At 46.4% G+C, this 19,838-nt stretch overlaps 1 protein-coding gene across 1 annotated transcript in view; it reads right to left on the reverse strand.

The window, feature by feature from the left end:
• Nucleotides 1-191: 191 nt before the first annotated feature.
• The window catches only part of LOC139549213 (protein jagged-1b-like), a 68,556-nt gene continuing 48,909 nt past the window's right edge, over nt 192-19,838 (reverse strand). Inside the window, exons 10-13 of the mRNA XM_071359436.1 lie at nt 2,578-2,691; nt 2,193-2,416; nt 1,957-2,107; nt 192-1,828 (exon numbers count right to left, since the gene is read on the reverse strand). Of these exons, the coding sequence (XP_071215537.1) occupies nt 1,389-1,828; nt 1,957-2,107; nt 2,193-2,416; nt 2,578-2,691 (929 nt within the window). The 3' untranslated portion in view covers nt 192-1,388. The remainder of the gene's footprint in view (nt 1,829-1,956; nt 2,108-2,192; nt 2,417-2,577; nt 2,692-19,838) is intronic.

The following is a 19,838-nucleotide window of genomic DNA, read 5'->3' on the forward strand; positions in this document are numbered from 1 at the left end:
CCAGTACTGGTGGAATAGAATGGCGCTACTAGCCATAGAACTGACCCATTCAAACACTTTGAAAATGTCTTTCCTTTCTACCTCCCTTGATGAACTCACGGATCTACCGCGACAGGATTGTTGAACGCTACCCATTCACCGATCCATTTGTGTTGGATCTGAGACGTACAAATAACTCTGCGACACAAACATGGATTTGGAAGGTAAATGCACTTTAATTACGATCCACACCTGCTGGCAGCCCCAGACGAATGGAAGGAGAGAAAGGACAAATAGAGCGAAGTAAAACAGCGACATTCAGAGGCAAACCACAGTACAAAAAAAACAATATCAATATGTACAACATATATACAACAGAGCTATTTTACACACAGGTATAAAAAAACATCTTACATCTTCGACAACCGCAGTGTGTTAACAGAGACCGCACAGGCAACAGTGTCGTGTTTTAACTCAGTTCTCTCATGGTTCAAATGGATTGGGGTCAGGCTCTACTCTCTTGTCTAACCTTTCCCTCTTTTTAATCTAAAGGTTGAATTTATTGATTCTTTTTTTTCTCTTTTGCTCCTTCAGTCATTTTCTCTCTTTCTCCTGGCAACAGGCATGACGCTCTGTAATGCTTATCACACACACACACCTCAGACTGACACACAGAGACCAACACACACCTCACAGTGACACACACCTCACACAGACACACGCAGACACACACACACACAATAATTATACCACCGTTTATCCTTCAATAATTAATGTGGAAATGGACTAATTGGAATTAAAACCACTTTGCCCTTCCGTCCCCTGTCGGTTGCTGCCGCCCAGAAGGCAACAGCGCAGGGCTGCAGTTCCTGTAGAGATCCAGTTACAGATGTCGGTGACAGGCCTTCCAGGGCAGCCAGGGCAGCCAGGGCAGTGGGGTGCCTACAAAGGGACATTAAAACCTGGGGAATGGCTCACAGGGCTCTTCACAGTTGTTCCCGTCTACATGAGTCCCCATACAACACAGAGATACTCAGACACAGGCCAGACTAACTCAAAGGCCAACCCTCATAAGATTAGCTCCGGGGTCAGCAGTTCAGAAGGGCACGATGTAAAAAGTTCCCTGCCATGCTGTTTCTTGATGTTGGCAAGGTCGGGCCCCAAAATAGATCTGCTTAGCTACCTCGTAGGCCCAGCATTCTACAACAATAATTTATGCCATTTAGCAGATGACAATATCAGCTCACAAAAGATGAGGAGTCAACTCACAGAGGGATGGGTCGGGGTGAGGGCATCACCACAGGAACCTGTGCAACATGGCATGGCGCCGGGGGCCAGGGCCAGGGCCCGGTCAGAGAGAAACGGGCGCAAAATAATAAAAGCCTCTAGACAGTTGAAAGGTCCAAAGGTCACACCTCCAGTTCCTGTTTGTCTGAGTAGTGGAAGCGGTTGAGCTTCTCCCTCTCACGGTTGGAGATGTCCTGTTTGGGGGCGTGGTTTAATGGTTTGAGTGCAGGGGAGGGGTGTGAGGGGGCCGGGGAGGGGGGCAGAGTGAGCTCGATCTCTTCGCAGAAGCGCGGTACAGGGACAGGGGTGTGGACGGTGGTGTTGGGGGTGAGAGGGGGCAGGAGGGGCGCGGGGCGGTCCAGGTTTCGGACGAGGGTGACGAACTCCCTCTGGTTGTTGATGCCCTCCTCCCGGGGCCCGCCCTGCGTCTTTTTCCGTCGTCGGTGGAGGCGGGAGAGGAGGAGGGCGCAGGCTGCGCAGCCGCACGCCGTTACTAACGCTGACATACCCACCAACACCATGTAGAGATTGACCACTCCATGACCCGGGTCTGACATGGCACCTAGTGAGAGACAGAGAGAGAGAGAGAGACAGAGAGGGAGGCATGTTAGTTAGTTAACAAACACACCTGTACACACACATAATGTGAAGGGAAAAAAATCTAATCTCCGTAGTCCCACTACGACTCACCTGGACAGTGTTGGCCATGACAAGGGTCCTTAAGGCTCGTGCACTCATTACCATAGTAACCCTCGGGGCAGGCACACGTGTACCCCCCGTCGGCGCTCTGACAGGGCACCCCCTGCTGACATGGGTTGGGATTGCACAGATCCACCACCATCTGGAAAATATTAACAAGATCAAAATATGTGAGGAGGATTCAGAAAACCAATGGGAAGATGATGAATCTGAGGATGGAGTCTGACCTCGCAGTACGTCCCTGAGTAGCCCATGGGACAGCTACACAGCTCCGCCCTGCCCTCCTTGTCCACACACTGGCCTCCGTGCTGACAGGGGGTGCTATCACAGGGACTGGGGCCAGTCTGGCAGTGCTTCCCAGAGAAACCAGGTACACACAGGCAGTGTGAGCCTGACACAGAGTCCTCACAGTGACCTCCGTTTAGACACAAACCCTGGCAGCTGCTGTTCCCTACAGAACAGAGATAAATACAGATCAGTACACACACACGCACACACACACACATGCACACTGCCACACACGCACACTCGCACACACGCACATGCGCACATGAGCACATGCACACGTGAACACACAGGACCATCTTGCTCCATCCTTGACCTCATACTCACTGACGTCACAGTTAGGCACCGCCCAGCCTGGCAGGCAATCGCACAGGTATCCACCAATCAGATTACGGCAGGAGCGGGCATGGACACACACACCCATGTCACACTCGTTGGTGTCTGTGGAGAGAGATGGGAAGTAGAGAGAGAGAACACATCAATAAAAATCACTGGTGGGGTCTCAGGACAATCTTTAAGCTTGCACAAATGTACAGCAGCAGTCCTTTTGTAAGAGCCTGGCACAACTCACACATACAGAGAGCAATAAACCTCTAAAAAGAGAAACAGCAAACATGCTAGGCAACAATGACAAAGGCTGTGGTAACTGAAATGTCAGAGCAATTAAATTCAATTGAGCCAGAGGCTGTGTGTGCGCGCGCGTGTGTGTCTACACGTGTGTGTCTCTATGTGTGTTTGTGTCTCTACATGTGTGTGTGTCTCTACGTGTGTGTCTCTATGTGTGTGTCTCTACGTGTGTGTGTCTCTACGTGTGTGTGTCTCTATGTGTGTGTGTCTCTACGTGTGTGTGTCTCTATGTGTGTGTGTCTCTATGTGTGTGTGTCTCTATATGTGTGTCTCTACGTGTGTGTGTCTCTCTATGTGTGTGTCTCTTTGTGTGTGTCTCTCTGTGTGTGTGTCTCTACGTGTGTGTGACTCTACGTGTGTGTGACTCTACGTGTGTGACTCTACGTGTGTGACTCTACGTGTGTGTCTCTATGTGTGTGTCTCTATGTGTGTGTGTCTCTACGTGTGTGTCTCTATGTGTGTGTGTCTCTACGTGTGTGTGTCTCTATGTGTGTGTGTCTCTACCTGTGTGTCTCTATGTGTGTGTGTCTCTACGTGTGTCTCTATGTGTGTGTGTCTCTCTGGCCCCCCAATGGTGGAACAAACTCCCTCACGACGCCAGGACAGCGGAGTCAATCACCACCTTCCGGAGACACCTGAAACCCCACCTCTTTAAGGAATACCTAGGATAGGATAAAGTAATCCTTCTCACCCCCCCCCCCCCTTAAAAGATTTAGATGCACTATTGTAAAGTGGCTGTTCCACTGGATGTCATAAGGTGAATGCACCAATTTGTAAGTCGCTCTGGATAAGAGCGTCTGCTAAATGACTTAAATGTAAAATGTAAATGTCTCTATGTGTGTGTCTCTATGTGTGTGTGTCTCTATGTGTGTGTCTCTACGTGTGTGTCTCTACGTGTGTGTCTCTACGTGTGTGTCTCTATGTGTGTGTGTCTATGTGTGTGTCTCTATGTGTGTGTGTCTCTACGTGTGTGTCTCTACGTGTGTGTCTCTATGTGTGTGTCTCTATGTGTGTGTCTCTCTGTGTGTGTGTCTCTACGTGTGTGTGTGTCTCTACGTGTGTGTGTCTCTACGTGTGTGTCTCTATGTGTGTGTCTCTACGTGTGTGTGTCTCTATGTGTGTGTCTCTATGTGTGTGTGTCTCTATGTGTGTGTGTCTACGTGTGTGTGTGTCTACGTGTGTGTCTCTACGTGTGTGTCTCTATGTGTGTGTCTCTACGTGTGTGTCTCTACGTGTGTGTCTCTACGTGTGTGTCTCTACGTGTGTGTCTCTACGTGTGTGTCTCTATGTGTGTGTCTCTCTGTGTGTGTGTCTCTCTATGTGTGTGTCTCTACGTGTGTGTGTGTCTCTACGTGTGTGTGTCTCTACGTGTGTGTCTCTATGTGTGTGTCTCTATGTGTGTCTCTATGTGTGTGTGTCTCTATGTGTGTGTGTCTCTACGTGTGTGTGTCTCTACGTGTGTGTGTCTCTATGTGTGTGTGTCTCTATGTGTGTGTGTCTCTATGTGTGTGTGTCTCTATGTGTGTGTGTCTCTATGTGTGTGTCTCTACGTGTGTGTCTCTACGTGTGTGTCTCTACGTGTGTGTCTCTATGTGTGTGTCTCTACGTGTGTGTGACTCTACGTGTGTGTGACTCTACGTGTGTGTGACTCTACATGTGTCTCTATGTGTGTGTGTCTCTACGTGTGTGTGTGTCTCTACGTGTGTGTGTCTCTCTACGTGTGTGTGTCTCTATGTGTGTGTCTCTACGTGTGTGTCTCTACGTGAGTCTCTATGTGTGTGTGTCTCTACGTGTGTCTCTATGTGTGTGTCTCTATGTGTGTGTGTCTCTATGTGTGTGTCTCTATGTGTGTGTCTCTATGTGTGTGTCTCTACGTGTGTGTCTCTACGTGTGTCTCTATGTGTGTGTCTCTATGTGTGTGTGTCTCTATGTGTGTGTGTCTCTATGTGTGTGTGTCTCTACGTGTGTGTGACTCTACATGTGTCTCTACGTGTGTGTGACTCTACATGTGTCTCTATGTGTGTGTGTCTCTACGTGTGTGTGTGTCTCTACGTGTGTGTGTCTCTATGTGTGTGTCTCTACGTGTGTGTCTCTACGTGAGTCTCTATGTGTGTGTGTCTCTACGTGTGTCTCTATGTGTGTGTCTCTATGTGTGTGACTCTACATGTGTCTCTATGTGTGTGTGTCTCTACGTGTGTCTCTATGTGTGTCTCTATGTGTGTCTCTATGTGTGTCTCTACGTGTGTGTGTGTGTCTCTATGTGTGTCTCTATGTGTGTCTCTATGTGTGTGTCTCTACGTGTGTGTCTCTACGTGTGTGTCTCTACGTGTGTGTGTCTCTATGTGTGTGTTTCTCTACGTGTGTCTCTATGTGTGTGTCTCTATGTGTGTGTCTCTACGTGTGTCTCTATGTGTGTGTGTCTCTACGTGTGTGTGTCTCTATGTGTGTGTGTCTCTATGTGTGTGTGTCTCTACGTGTGTGTGTGTCTCTATGTGTGTGTGTCTCTATGTGTGTCTCTATGTGTGTGTGTCTCTATGTGTGTGTGTCTCTATGTGTGTGTCTCTATGTGTGTCTCTATGTGTGTCTCTACGTGTGTCTCTACGTGTGTCTCTACGTGTGTCTCTACGTGTGTCTCTACGTGTGTCTCTATGTGTGTGTGTCTCTATGTGTGTCTCTATGTGTGTCTCTATGTGTGTGTGTCTCTATGTGTGTTTCAATGTGTGTCTCTATGTGTGTCTCTATGTGTGTCTCTATGTGTGTGTGTCTCTATGTGTGTCTCTATGTGTGTGTGTCTCTATGTGTGTCTCTACGTGTGTCTCTATGTGTGTGTGTCTCTATGTGTGTCTCTATGTATGTCTCTACGTGTGTCTCTATGTGTGTGTCTCTATGTGTGTGTCTCTATGTGTGTCTCTACGTGTGTCTCTACGTGTGTGTCTCTATGTGTGTGTCTCTACGTGTGTGTCTCTACGTGTGTCTCTATGTGTGTGTGTCTCTATGTGTGTGTCTATGTGTGTGTGTCTATGTGTGTGTGTCTCTATGTGTGTGTGTCTCTATGTGTGTGTCTCTACGTGTGTGTCTACGTGTGTGTGTCTCTATGTGTGTGTCTCTATGTGTGTCTCTACGTGTGTCTCTACGTGTGTCTCTACGTGTGTCTCTACGTGTGTCTCTATGTGTGTGTCTCTATGTGTGTGTCTCTATGTGTGTGTCTCTATGTGTGTCTCTATGTGTGTGTGTCTCTATGTGTGTGTGTCTCTATGTGTGTGTGTCTCTATGTGTGTGTCTATATGTGTGTGTCTCTATGTGTGTGTCTCTATGTGTGTGTCTCTATGTGTGTGTGTCTCTATGTGTGTGTCTCTATGTGTGTGTCTCTACGTGTGTCTCTATGTGTGTCTCTACGTGTGTCTCTATGTGTGTCTCTACGTGTGTGTCTCTATGTGTGTGTGTCTATATGTGTGTGTCTCTATGAGTGTGTCTCTATGTGTGTGTGTCTCTACGTGTGTCTCTATGTGTGTGTCTCTATGTGTGTGTGTCTCTACGTGTGTGTCTCTATGTGTGTGTCTCTTTGTGTGTCTCTATGTGTGTGTCTCTATGTGTGTGTGTGTCTCTACGTGTGTCTCTATGTGTGTGTCTCTATGTGTGTGTCTCTATGTGTGTATGTGTCTCTATGTGTGTGTCTCTACGTGTGTGTGTCTCTACGTGTGTGTGTCTCTACGTTTGTGTGTCTCTACGTGTGTGTGTGTGTGTGTGTGTGTCTGTGTCTCTACGTGTGTGTGTATATCTGTGTGTGTGTGTGTGTGTGTGTGTGTGTCTCTACGTGTGTGTCTCTACGTGTGTCTCTACGTGTGTGTGTGTGTGTGTGTGTGTGTGTCTGTGTCTCTACGTGTGTGTGTATATCTGTGTGTGTGTATGTGTGTGTCTCTACGTGTGTGTCTCTACGTGTGTGTCTCTATGTGTGTGTCTCTACGTGTGTGTGTGTCTCTACGTGTGTGTGTCTCTACGTGTGTGTCTCTATGTGTGTGTCTCTATGTGTGTCTCTATGTGTGTGTGTCTCTATGTGTGTGTGTCTCTATGTGTGTGTGTCTCTACGTGTGTGTGTCTCTACGTGTGTGTGTCTCTATGTGTGTGTGTCTCTACGTGTGTGTCTCTATGTGTGTGTGTCTCTATGTGTGTGTCTCTACGTGTGTGTCTCTACGTGTGTGTCTCTACGTGTGTGTCTCTATGTGTGTGTCTCTACGTGTGTGTCTCTACGTGTGTGTGACTCTACGTGTGTGTGACTCTACATGTGTCTCTATGTGTGTGTGTCTCTACGTGTGTGTGTGTCTCTACGTGTGTGTGTCTCTCTACGTGTGTGTGTCTATGTGTGTGTCTCTACGTGTGTGTCTCTACGTGAGTCTCTATGTGTGTGTGTCTCTACTTGTGTCTCTATGTGTGTGTCTCTATGTGTGTGTGTCTCTATGTGTGTGTCTCTATGTGTGTGTCTCTATGTGTGTGTCTCTACGTGTGTGTCTCTACGTGTGTCTCTATGTGTGTGTCTCTATGTGTGTGTCTCTATATGTGTGTGTCTCTATGTGTGTGTGTCTCTATGTGTGTGTGTCTCTACGTGTGTGTGACTCTACATGTGTCTCTATGTGTGTGTGTCTCTACGTGTGTGTGTGTCTCTACGTGTGTGTGTCTCTATGTGTGTGTCTCTATGTGTGTGTCTCTACGTGAGTCTCTATGTGTGTGTGTCTCTACGTGTGTCTCTATGTGTGTGTCTCTATGTGTGTGACTCTACATGTGTCTCTATGTGTGTGTGTCTCTACGTGTGTCTCTATGTGTGTCTCTATGTGTGTCTCTATGTGTGTCTCTACGTGTGTGTGTGTCTCTATGTGTGTCTCTATGTGTGTCTCTATGTGTGTGTCTCTACGTGTGTGTCTCTACGTGTGTGTCTCTACGTGTGTGTGTCTCTATGTGTGTGTTTCTCTACGTGTGTCTCTATGTGTGTGTCTCTATGTGTGTGTCTCTACGTGTGTCTCTATGTGTGTGTGTCTCTACGTGTGTGTGTCTCTATGTGTGTGTGTCTCTATGTGTGTGTGTCTCTACGTGTGTGTGTGTCTCTATGTGTGTGTGTCTCTATGTGTGTCTCTATGTGTGTGTGTCTCTATGTGTGTGTGTCTCTATGTGTGTGTCTCTATGTGTGTCTCTATGTGTGTCTCTACGTGTGTCTCTACGTGTGTCTCTACGTGTGTCTCTACGTGTGTCTCTATGTGTGTCTCTATGTGTGTGTGTCTCTATGTGTGTCTCTATGTGTGTCTCTATGTGTGTGTGTCTCTATGTGTGTCTCAATGTGTGTCTCTATGTGTGTCTCTATGTGTGTCTCTATGCTGTGTGTGTCTCTATGTGTGTCTCTATGTGTGTGTGTCTCTATGTGTGTCTCTACGTGTGTCTCTATGTGTGTGTGTCTCTATGTGTGTCTCTATGTATGTCTCTACGTGTGTCTCTATGTGTGTGTCTCTATGTGTGTGTCTCTATGTGTGTCTCTACGTGTGTCTCTACGTGTGTGTCTCTATGTGTGTGTCTCTACGTGTGTCTCTATGTGTGTCTCTATGTGTGTGTGTCTCTATGTGTGTGTCTATGTGTGTGTGTCTATGTGTGTGTGTCTCTATGTGTGTGTGTCTCTATGTGTGTGTCTCTATGTGTGTCTCTACGTGTGTGTCTATGTGTGTGTGTCTCTATGTGTGTGTCTCTATGTGTGTCTCTACGTGTGTCTCTACGTGTGTCTCTATGTGTGTGTCTCTATGTGTGTGTCTCTATGTGTGTGTCTCTATGTGTGTGTCTCTATGTGTGTGTGTCTCTATGTGTGTGTGTCTCTATGTGTGTGTGTCTCTATGTGTGTGTGTCTCTATGTGTGTGTCTCTATGTGTGTGTCTCTATGTGTGTGTCTCTATGTGTGTGTCTCTATGTGTGTGTGTCTCTATGTGTGTGTCTCTATGTGTGTCTCTATGTGTGTCTCTATGTGTGTCTCTATGTGTGTCTCTACGTGTGTCTCTATGTGTGTCTCTACGTGTGTGTCTCTATGTGTGTGTGTCTCTATGTGTGTGTCTCTATGAGTGTGTCTCTATGTGTGTGTGTCTCTACGTGTGTCTCTATGTGTGTGTCTCTATGTGTGTGTGTCTCTACGTGTGTGTCTCTATGTGTGTGTCTCTTTGTGTGTCTCTATGTGTGTGTCTCTATGTGTGTGTGTGTCTCTACGTGTGTCTCTATGTGTGTGTCTCTATGTGTGTCTCTATGTGTGTGTGTCTCTATGTGTGTGTGTCTCTATGTGTGTGTGTCTCTACGTGTGTGTGTCTCTACGTGTGTGTGTCTCTATGTGTGTGTGTCTCTACGTGTGTGTCTCTATGTGTGTGTGTCTCTATGTGTGTGTCTCTACGTGTGTGTCTCTACGTGTGTGTCTCTACGTGTGTGTCTCTATGTGTGTGTCTCTACGTGTGTGTCTCTACGTGTGTGTGACTCTACGTGTGTGTGACTCTACATGTGTCTCTATGTGTGTGTGTCTCTACGTGTGTGTGTGTCTCTACGTGTGTGTGTCTCTCTACGTGTGTGTGTCTCTATGTGTGTGTCTCTACGTGTGTGTCTCTACGTGTAGTGTCTCTATGTGTGTGTGTCTCTACGTGTGTCTCTATGTGTGTGTCTCTATGTGTGTGTCTCTATATGTGTGTGTCTCTATGTGTGTGTGTCTCTATGTGTGTGTGTCTCTACGTGTGTGTGACTCTACATGTGTCTCTATGTGTGTGTGTCTCTACGTGTGTGTGTGTCTCTACGTGTGTGTGTCTCTATGTGTGTGTCTCTACGTGTGTGTCTCTACGTGAGTCTCTATGTGTGTGTGTCTCTACGTGTGTCTCTATGTGTGTGTCTCTATGTGTGTGACTCTACATGTGTCTCTATGTGTGTGTGTCTCTACGTGTGTCTATGTGTGTCTCTATGTGTGTCTCTATGTGTGTCTCTACGTGTGTGTGTGTCTCTATGTGTGTCTCTATGTGTGTCTCTATGTGTGTGTCTCTACGTGTGTGTCTCTACGTGTGTGTCTCTACGTGTGTGTGTCTCTATGTGTGTGTTTCTCTACGTGTGTCTCTATGTGTGTGTCTCTATGTGTGTGTCTCTACGTGTGTCTCTATGTGTGTGTGTCTCTACGTGTGTGTGTCTCTATGTGTGTGTGTCTCTATGTGTGTGTGTCTCTACGTGTGTGTGTGTCTCTATGTGTGTGTGTCTCTATGTGTGTCTCTATGTGTGTGTGTCTCTATGTGTGTGTGTCTCTATGTGTGTGTCTCTATGTGTGTCTCTATGTGTGTCTCTACGTGTGTCTCTACGTGTGTCTCTACGTGTGTCTCTACGTGTGTCTCTACGTGTGTCTCTATGTGTGTCTCTATGTGTGTGTGTCTCTATGTGTGTCTCTATGTGTGTCTCTATGTGTGTGTGTCTCTATGTGTGTCTCCATGTGTGTCTCTATGTGTGTCTCTATGTGTGTCTCTATGTGTGTGTGTCTCTATGTGTGTCTCTATGTGTGTGTGTCTCTATGTGTGTCTCTACGTGTGTCTCTATGTGTGTGTGTCTCTATGTGTGTCTCTATGTATGTCTCTACGTGTGTCTCTATGTGTGTGTCTCTATGTGTGTGTGTGTCTCTACGTGTGTCTCTATGTGTGTGTCTCTATGTGTGTGTCTCTATGTGTGTATGTGTCTCTATGTGTGTGTCTCTACTGTGTGTGTGTCTCTACGTGTGTGTGTCTCTACGTTTGTGTGTCTCTACGTGTGTGTCTATGTGTGTGTGTGTGTCTGTGTCTCTACGTGTGTGTGTATATCTGTGTGTGTGTGTGTGTGTGTGTGTGTGTCTCTACGTGTGTGTCTCTACGTGTGTCTCTACGTGTGTGTGTGTGTGTGTGTGTGTCTGTGTCTCTACGTGTGTGTGTATATCTGTGTGTGTGTATGTGTGTGTCTCTACGTGTGTGTCTCTACGTGTGTGTCTCTATGTGTGTGTCTCTACGTGTGTGTGTGTCTCTACGTGTGTGTGTCTCTACGTGTGTGTCTCTATGTGTGTGTCTCTATGTGTGTCTCTATGTGTGTGTGTCTCTATGTGTGTGTGTCTCTATGTGTGTGTGTCTCTACGTGTGTGTGTCTCTACGTGTGTGTGTCTCTATGTGTGTGTGTCTCTACGTGTGTGTCTCTATGTGTGTGTGTCTCTATGTGTGTGTCTCTACGTGTGTGTCTCTACGTGTGTGTCTCTACGTGTGTGTCTCTATGTGTGTGTCTCTACGTGTGTGTCTCTACGTGTGTGTGACTCTACGTGTGTGTGACTCTACATGTGTCTCTATGTGTGTGTGTCTCTACGTGTGTGTGTGTCTCTACGTGTGTGTGTCTCTCTACGTGTGTGTGTCTATGTGTGTGTCTCTACGTGTGTGTCTCTACGTGAGTCTCTATGTGTGTGTGTCTCTACGTGTGTCTCTATGTGTGTGTCTCTATGTGTGTGTGTCTCTATGTGTGTGTCTCTATGTGTGTGTCTCTATGTGTGTGTCTCTACGTGTGTGTCTCTACGTGTGTCTCTATGTGTGTGTCTCTATGTGTGTGTCTCTATATGTGTGTGTCTCTATGTGTGTGTGTCTCTATGTGTGTGTGTCTCTACGTGTGTGTGACTCTACATGTGTCTCTATGTGTGTGTGTCTCTACGTGTGTGTGTGTCTCTACGTGTGTGTGTCTCTATGTGTGTGTCTCTACGTGTGTGTCTCTACGTGAGTCTCTATGTGTGTGTGTCTCTACGTGTGTCTCTATGTGTGTGTCTCTATGTGTGTGACTCTACATGTGTCTCTATGTGTGTGTGTCTCTACGTGTGTCTCTATGTGTGTCTCTATGTGTGTCTCTATGTGTGTCTCTACGTGTGTGTGTGTCTCTATGTGTGTCTCTATGTGTGTCTCTATGTGTGTGTCTCTACGTGTGTGTCTCTACGTGTGTGTCTCTACGTGTGTGTGTCTCTATGTGTGTGTTTCTCTACGTGTGTCTCTATGTGTGTGTCTCTATGTGTGTGTCTCTACGTGTGTCTCTATGTGTGTGTGTCTCTACGTGTGTGTGTCTCTATGTGTGTGTGTCTCTATGTGTGTGTGTCTCTACGTGTGTGTGTGTCTCTATGTGTGTGTGTCTCTATGTGTGTCTCTATGTGTGTGTGTCTCTATGTGTGTGTGTCTCTATGTGTGTGTCTCTATGTGTGTCTCTATGTGTGTCTCTACGTGTGTCTCTACGTGTGTCTCTACGTGTGTCTCTACGTGTGTCTCTATGTGTGTCTCTATGTGTGTGTGTCTCTATGTGTGTCTCTATGTGTGTCTCTATGTGTGTGTGTCTCTATGTGTGTCTCAATGTGTGTCTCTATGTGTGTCTCTATGTGTGTCTCTATGTGTGTCTCTATGTGTGTGTGTCTCTATGTGTGTCTCTATGTGTGTGTGTATCTATGTGTGTCTCTACGTGTGTCTCTATGTGTGTGTGTCTCTATGTGTGTCTCTATGTATGTCTCTACGTGTGTCTCTATGTGTGTGTCTCTATGTGTGTGTCTCTATGTGTGTCTCTACGTGTGTCTCTACGTGTGTGTCTCTATGTGTGTGTCTCTACGTGTGTCTCTATGTGTGTCTCTATGTGTGTGTGTCTCTATGTGTGTGTCTATGTGTGTGTGTCTATGTGTGTGTGTCTCTATGTGTGTGTGTCTCTATGTGTGTGTCTCTATGTGTGTCTCTACGTGTGTGTCTATGTGTGTGTGTCTCTATGTGTGTGTCTCTATGTGTGTCTCTACGTGTGTCTCTACGTGTGTCTCTACGTGTGTCTCTATGTGTGTGTCTCTATGTGTGTGTCTCTATGTGTGTGTCTCTATGTGTGTCTCTATGTGTGTGTGTCTCTATGTGTGTGTGTCTCTATGTGTGTGTGTCTCTATGTGTGTGTCTATATGTGTGTGTCTCTATGTGTGTGTCTCTATGTGTGTGTCTCTATGTGTGTGTGTCTCTATGTGTGTGTCTCTATGTGTGTCTCTACGTGTGTCTCTATGTGTGTCTCTATGTGTGTCTCTATGTGTGTCTCTACGTGTGTCTCTATGTGTGTCTCTACGTGTGTGTCTCTATGTGTGTGTGTCTCTATGTGTGTGTCTCTATGAGTGTGTCTCTATGTGTGTGTGTCTCTACGTGTGTCTCTATGTGTGTGTCTCTATGTGTGTGTGTCTCTACGTGTGTGTCTCTATGTGTGTGTCTCTTTGTGTGTCTCTATGTGTGTGTCTCTATGTGTGTGTGTGTCTCTACGTGTGTCTCTATGTGTGTGTCTCTATGTGTGTCTCTATGTGTGTGTGTCTCTATGTGTGTGTGTCTCTATGTGTGTGTGTCTCTACGTGTGTGTGTCTCTACGTGTGTGTGTCTCTATGTGTGTGTGTCTCTACGTGTGTGTCTCTATGTGTGTGTGTCTCTATGTGTGTGTCTCTATGTGTGTGTCTCTACGTGTGTGTCTCTACGTGTGTGTCTCTATGTGTGTGTCTCTACGTGTGTGTCTCTACGTGTGTGTGACTCTACGTGTGTGTGACTCTACATGTGTCTCTATGTGTGTGTGTCTCTACGTGTGTGTGTGTCTCTACGTGTGTGTGTCTCTCTACGTGTGTGTGTCTCTATGTGTGTGTCTCTACGTGTGTGTCTCTACGTGAGTCTCTATGTGTGTGTGTCTCTACGTGTGTCTCTATGTGTGTGTCTCTATGTGTGTGTCTCTATATGTGTGTGTCTCTATGTGTGTGTGTCTCTATGTGTGTGTGTCTCTACGTGTGTGTGACTCTACATGTGTCTCTATGTGTGTGTGTCTCTACGTGTGTGTGTGTCTCTACGTGTGTGTGTCTCTATGTGTGTGTCTCTACGTGTGTGTCTCTACGTGAGTCTCTATGTGTGTGTGTCTCTACGTGTGTCTCTATGTGTGTGTCTCTATGTGTGTGACTCTACATGTGTCTCTATGTGTGTGTGTCTCTACGTGTGTCTCTATGTGTGTCTCTATGTGTGTCTCTATGTGTGTCTCTACGTGTGTGTGTGTCTCTATGTGTGTCTCTATGTGTGTCTCTATGTGTGTGTCTCTACGTGTGTGTCTCTACGTGTGTGTCTCTACGTGTGTGTGTCTCTATGTGTGTGTTTCTCTACGTGTGTCTCTATGTGTGTGTCTCTATGTGTGTGTCTCTACGTGTGTCTCTATGTGTGTGTGTCTCTACGTGTGTGTGTCTCTATGTGTGTGTGTCTCTATGTGTGTGTGTCTCTACGTGTGTGTGTGTCTCTATGTGTGTGTGTCTCTATGTGTGTCTCTATGTGTGTGTGTCTCTATGTGTGTGTGTCTCTATGTGTGTGTCTCTATGTGTGTCTCTATGTGTGTCTCTACGTGTGTCTCTACGTGTGTCTCTACGTGTGTCTCTACGTGTGTCTCTACGTGTGTCTCTATGTGTGTCTCTATGTGTGTGTGTCTCTATGTGTGTCTCTATGTGTGTCTCTATGTGTGTGTGTCTCTATGTGTGTCTCAATGTGTGTCTCTATGTGTGTCTCTATGTGTGTCTCTATGTGTGTGTGTCTCTATGTGTGTCTCTATGTGTGTGTGTCTCTATGTGTGTCTCTACGTGTGTCTCTATGTGTGTGTGTCTCTATGTGTGTCTCTATGTATGTCTCTACGTGTGTCTCTATGTGTGTGTCTCTATGTGTGTGTCTCTACGTGTGTCTCTACGTGTGTGTCTCTACGTGTGTGTCTCTACGTGTGTGTCTCTACGTGTGTCTCTATGTGTGTCTCTATGTGTGTGTGTCTCTATGTGTGTGTCTATGTGTGTGTGTCTATGTGTGTGTGTCTCTATGTGTGTGTGTCTCTATGTGTGTGTCTCTATGTGTGTCTCTACGTGTGTGTCTATGTGTGTGTGTCTCTATGTGTGTGTCTCTATGTGTGTCTCTACGTGTGTCTCTACGTGTGTCTCTACGTGTGTCTCTATGTGTGTGTCTCTATGTGTGTGTGTCTCTATGTGTGTGTCTCTATGAGTGTGTCTCTATGTGTGTGTGTCTCTACGTGTGTCTCTATGTGTGTGTCTCTATGTGTGTGTGTCTCTACGTGTGTGTCTCTATGTGTGTGTCTCTTTGTGTGTCTCTATGTGTGTGTCTCTATGTGTGTGTGTGTCTCTACGTGTGTCTCTATGTGTGTGTCTCTATGTGTGTGTCTCTATGTGTGTCTCTATGTGTGTGTGTCTCTATGTGTGTGTGTCTCTATGTGTGTGTGTCTCTACGTGTGTGTGTCTCTACGTGTGTGTGTCTCTATGTGTGTGTGTCTCTACGTGTGTGTCTCTATGTGTGTGTGTCTCTATGTGTGTGTCTCTACGTGTGTGTCTCTACGTGTGTGTCTCTATGTGTGTGTCTCTATGTGTGTGTCTCTACGTGTGTGTCTCTACGTGTGTGTGACTCTACGTGTGTGTGACTCTACATGTGTCTCTATGTGTGTGTGTCTCTACGTGTGTGTGTGTCTCTACGTGTGTGTGTCTCTCTACGTGTGTGTGTCTCTATGTGTGTGTCTCTACGTGTGTGTCTCTACGTGAGTCTCTATGTGTGTGTGTCTCTACGTGTGTCTCTATGTGTGTGTCTCTATGTGTGTGTGTCTCTATGTGTGTGTCTCTATGTGTGTGTCTCTATGTGTGTGTCGCTACGTGTGTGTCTCTACGTGTGTCTCTATGTGTGTGTCTCTATGTGTGTGTCTCTATATGTGTGTGTCTCTATGTGTGTGTGTCTCTATGTGTGTGTGTCTCTACGTGTGTGTGACTCTACATGTGTCTCTATGTGTGTGTGTCTCTACGTGTGTGTGTGTCTCTACGTGTGTGTGTCTCTATGTGTGTGTCTCTACGTGTGTGTCTCTACGTGAGTCTCTATGTGTGTGTGTCTCTACGTGTGTCTCTATGTGTGTGTCTCTATGTGTGTGACTCTACATGTGTCTCTATGTGTGTGTGTCTCTACGTGTGTCTCTATGTGTGTCTCTATGTGTGTCTCTATGTGTGTCTCTACGTGTGTGTGTGTCTCTATGTGTGTCTCTATGTGTGTCTCTATGTGTGTGTCTCTACGTGTGTGTCTCTACGTGTGTGTCTCTACGTGTGTGTGTCTCTATGTGTGTGTTTCTCTACGTGTGTCTCTATGTGTGTGTCTCTATGTGTGTGTCTCTACGTGTGTGTGTCTCTATGTGTGTGTGTCTCTACGTGTGTGTGTCTCTATGTGTGTGTGTCTCTATGTGTGTGTGTCTCTACGTGTGTGTGTGTCTCTATGTGTGTGTGTCTCTATGTGTGTCTCTATGTGTGTGTGTCTCTATGTGTGTGTGTCTCTATGTGTGTGTGTCTCTATGTGTGTGTCTATGTGTGTCTCTACGTGTGTCTCTACGTGTGTCTCTACGTGTGTCTCTACGTGTGTCTCTACGTGTGTCTCTATGTGTGTCTCTATGTGTGTGTGTCTCTATGTGTGTCTCTATGTGTGTCTCTATGTGTGTGTGTCTCTATGTGTGTCTCAATGTGTGTCTCTATGTGTGTCTCTATGTGTGTCTCTATGTGTGTGTGTCTCTATGTGTGTCTCTATGTGTGTGTGTCTCTATGTGTGTCTCTACGTGTGTCTCTATGTGTGTGTGTCTCTATGTGTGTCTCTATGTATGTCTCTACGTGTGTCTCTATGTGTGTGTCTCTATGTGTGTGTCTCTATGTGTGTGTCTCTACGTGTGTCTCTACGTGTGTGTCTCTATGTGTGTGTCTCTACGTGTGTCTCTATGTGTGTCTCTATGTGTGTGTGTCTCTATGTGTGTGTCTATGTGTGTGTGTCTATGTGTGTGTGTCTCTATGTGTGTGTGTCTCTATGTGTGTGTCTCTATGTGTGTCTCTACGTGTGTGTCTATGTGTGTGTGTCTCTATGTGTGTGTCTCTATGTGTGTCTCTACGTGTGTCTCTACGTGTGTCTCTACGTGTGTCTCTATGTGTGTGTCTCTATGTGTGTGTCTCTATGTGTGTGTCTCTATGTGTGTCTCTATGTGTGTGTGTCTCTATGTGTGTGTGTCTCTATGTGTGTGTGTCTCTATGTGTGTGTCTATATGTGTGTGTCTCTATGTGTGTGTCTCTATGTGTGTGTCTCTATGTGTGTGTGTCTCTATGTGTGTGTCTCTATGTGTGTCTCTACGTGTGTCTCTATGTGTGTCTCTATGTGTGTCTCTACGTGTGTCTCTATGTGTGTCTCTACGTGTGTGTCTCTATGTGTGTGTGTCTCTATGTGTGTGTCTCTATGAGTGTGTCTCTATGTGTGTGTGTCTCTACGTGTGTCTCTATGTGTGTGTCTCTATGTGTGTGTGTCTCTACGTGTGTGTCTCTATGTGTGTGTCTCTTTGTGTGTCTCTATGTGTGTGTCTCTATGTGTGTGTGTGTCTCTACGTGTGTCTCTATGTGTGTGTCTCTATGTGTGTGTCTCTATGTGTGTATGTGTCTCTATGTGTGTGTCTCTACGTGTGTGTGTCTCTACGTGTGTGTGTCTCTACGTTTGTGTGTCTCTACGTGTGTGTGTGTGTGTGTGTGTGTCTGTGTCTCTACGTGTGTGTGTATATCTGTGTGTGTGTGTGTGTGTGTGTGTGTGTGTCTCTACGTGTGTGTCTCTACGTGTGTCTCTACGTGTGTGTGTGTGTGTGTGTGTGTCTGTGTCTCTACGTGTGTGTGTATATCTGTGTGTGTGTGTGTGTGTGTCTCTACGTGTGTGTCTCTACGTGTGTGTCTATGTGTGTGTGTCTCTATGTGTGTGTCTCTATGTGTGTCTCTACGTGTGTCTCTATGTGTGTCTCTACGTGTGTGTGTCTCTATGTGTGTGTGTCTCTATGTGTGTGTCTCTACGAGTGTGTCTCTATGTGTGTGTGTCTCTACGTGTGTCTCTATGTGTGTGTCTCTATGTGTGTGTGTCTCTACGTGTGTGTCTCTATGTGTGTGTCTCTTTGTGTGTCTCTATGTGTGTGTCTCTATGTGTGTGTGTCTCTACGTGTGTCTCTATGTGTGTGTCTCTATGTGTGTGTCTCTATGTGTGTATGTGTCTCTATGTGTGTGTCTCTACGTGTGTGTGTCTCTACGTTTGTGTGTCTCTACGTGTGTGTGTGTGTGTGTGTGTGTGTGTGTCTGTGTCTCTACGTGTGTGTGTATATCTGTGTGTATGTGTGTGTGTGTGTGTGTGTCTCTACGTGTGTGTCTCTACGTGTGTCTCTATGTGTGTGTGTCTCTATGTGTGTGTCTCTATGTGTGTCTCTACGTGTGTCTCTATGTGTGTGTGTCTCTATGTGTGTGTCTCTATGTGTGTGTCTCTACGTGTGTGTCTATGTGTGTGTGTCTCTATGTGTGTCTCTACGTGTGTCTCTATGTGTGTGTGTCTCTATGTGTGTGTCTCTATGTGTGTGTCTCTATGTGTGTGTCTCTATGTGTGTGTCTCTATGTGTGTGTGTCTCTATGTGTGTGTGTCTCTATGTGTGTGTGTCTCTATGTGTGTGTCTCTATGTGTGTGTCTCTATGTGTGTGTCTCTATGTGTGTGTCTCTATGTGTGTGTGTCTCTATGTGTGTGTCTCTATGTGTGTCTCTACGTGTGTCTCTACGTGTGTCTCTACGTGTGTCTCTACGTGTGTGTCTCTATGTGTGTGTGTCTCTATGTGTGTGTCTCTATGAGTGTGTCTCTATGAGTGTGTCTCTATGAGTGTGTCTCTATGTGTGTGTGTCTCTACGTGTGTCTCTATGTGTGTGTCTCTATGTGTGTGTGTCTCTACGTGTGTGTCTCTATGTGTGTGTCTCTTTGTGTGTCTCTATGTGTGTGTCTCTATGTGTGTGTGTCTCTACGTGTGTCTCTATGTGTGTGTCTCTATGTGTGTGTCTCTATGTGTGTATGTGTCTCTATGTGTGTGTCTCTACGTGTGTGTGTCTCTACGTGTGTGTCTCTACGTGTGTCTCTACGTGTGTGTGTGTGTGTGTGTGTGTGTCTGTGTCTCTACGTGTGTGTGTATATCTGTGTGTGTGTGTGTGTGTGTCTCTACGTGTGTGTCTCTACGTGTGTCTCTACGTGTGTCTGTGTATGGACGTCTCATCTCCTACACGAGACCCCAGGGACCTGAACCACTCCCAGTGTGGCTATAGAAGTACTTGTGTCTCTGTCACCTCTACCAGACTCCAGAGTGTTGGAGCTGAGAGAGGTCTCTGACAGCAGGGGGGGTGAGGGTGTGACACCATCAATCAGGAGACAGGAAGCAGTCAGGTAATAGAAACCCTGCTGCTGTCAGACCCATAAGGATTGTACCACCAGGGGTGAGAAAGAGCAGAGAGACCGGGAGCGTTGACCTCCGTAGGAACAGCCTGAAAGCAGGGGATTGTCACTGATTCAGACAGTGAAGACTGGGAAGGACTCAGAGACAGAGAGGGAACTATGTCAAGTATATTCTCAAGTATAGTGTGTGTACTGAGTCTGTTTTTCCCAGATTGAGGGTCAGGATTTTTGGGAACCTATCCTGTGGGTCGGAGCTAAAGCCTGGGCTGTGCGTGCGTGCGTGCGTGTTGAGCGCAAACAAGTGAATGTGAGCAATGTACCGCGCGCTATGAAGTGGAACTGTAGGGGATCAGGTGTCAGTGTGACATATCACTACAACACAGAGGTCTATAAGGAGACTGTCATCCTGAAATATGTCTCCACGGACCTTATGAGCCCCAAGCCTGTCTGTGTGTGTGTGTGTGTGTGTGTGTGTGTGTGTGTGTGTGTGTGTGTGTGTGTGTGTGTGTGTGTGTGTGTGTGTGTGTGTGTGTTTGCGTGCCTACCCCCTACTGAAGTATCATCTGTCATTAAAACTAATATGCATCAGGGCTTTGGGGAATTTCTTCTCAATACCAGAGTACTTGGGTCTAATGGACACAGTGTAACATTGTACGCATACTGAG

This window comes from Salvelinus alpinus, chromosome 22 (assembly GCF_045679555.1).
Source record: "Salvelinus alpinus chromosome 22, SLU_Salpinus.1, whole genome shotgun sequence".
NCBI lineage: Eukaryota > Metazoa > Chordata > Actinopteri > Salmoniformes > Salmonidae > Salvelinus > Salvelinus alpinus.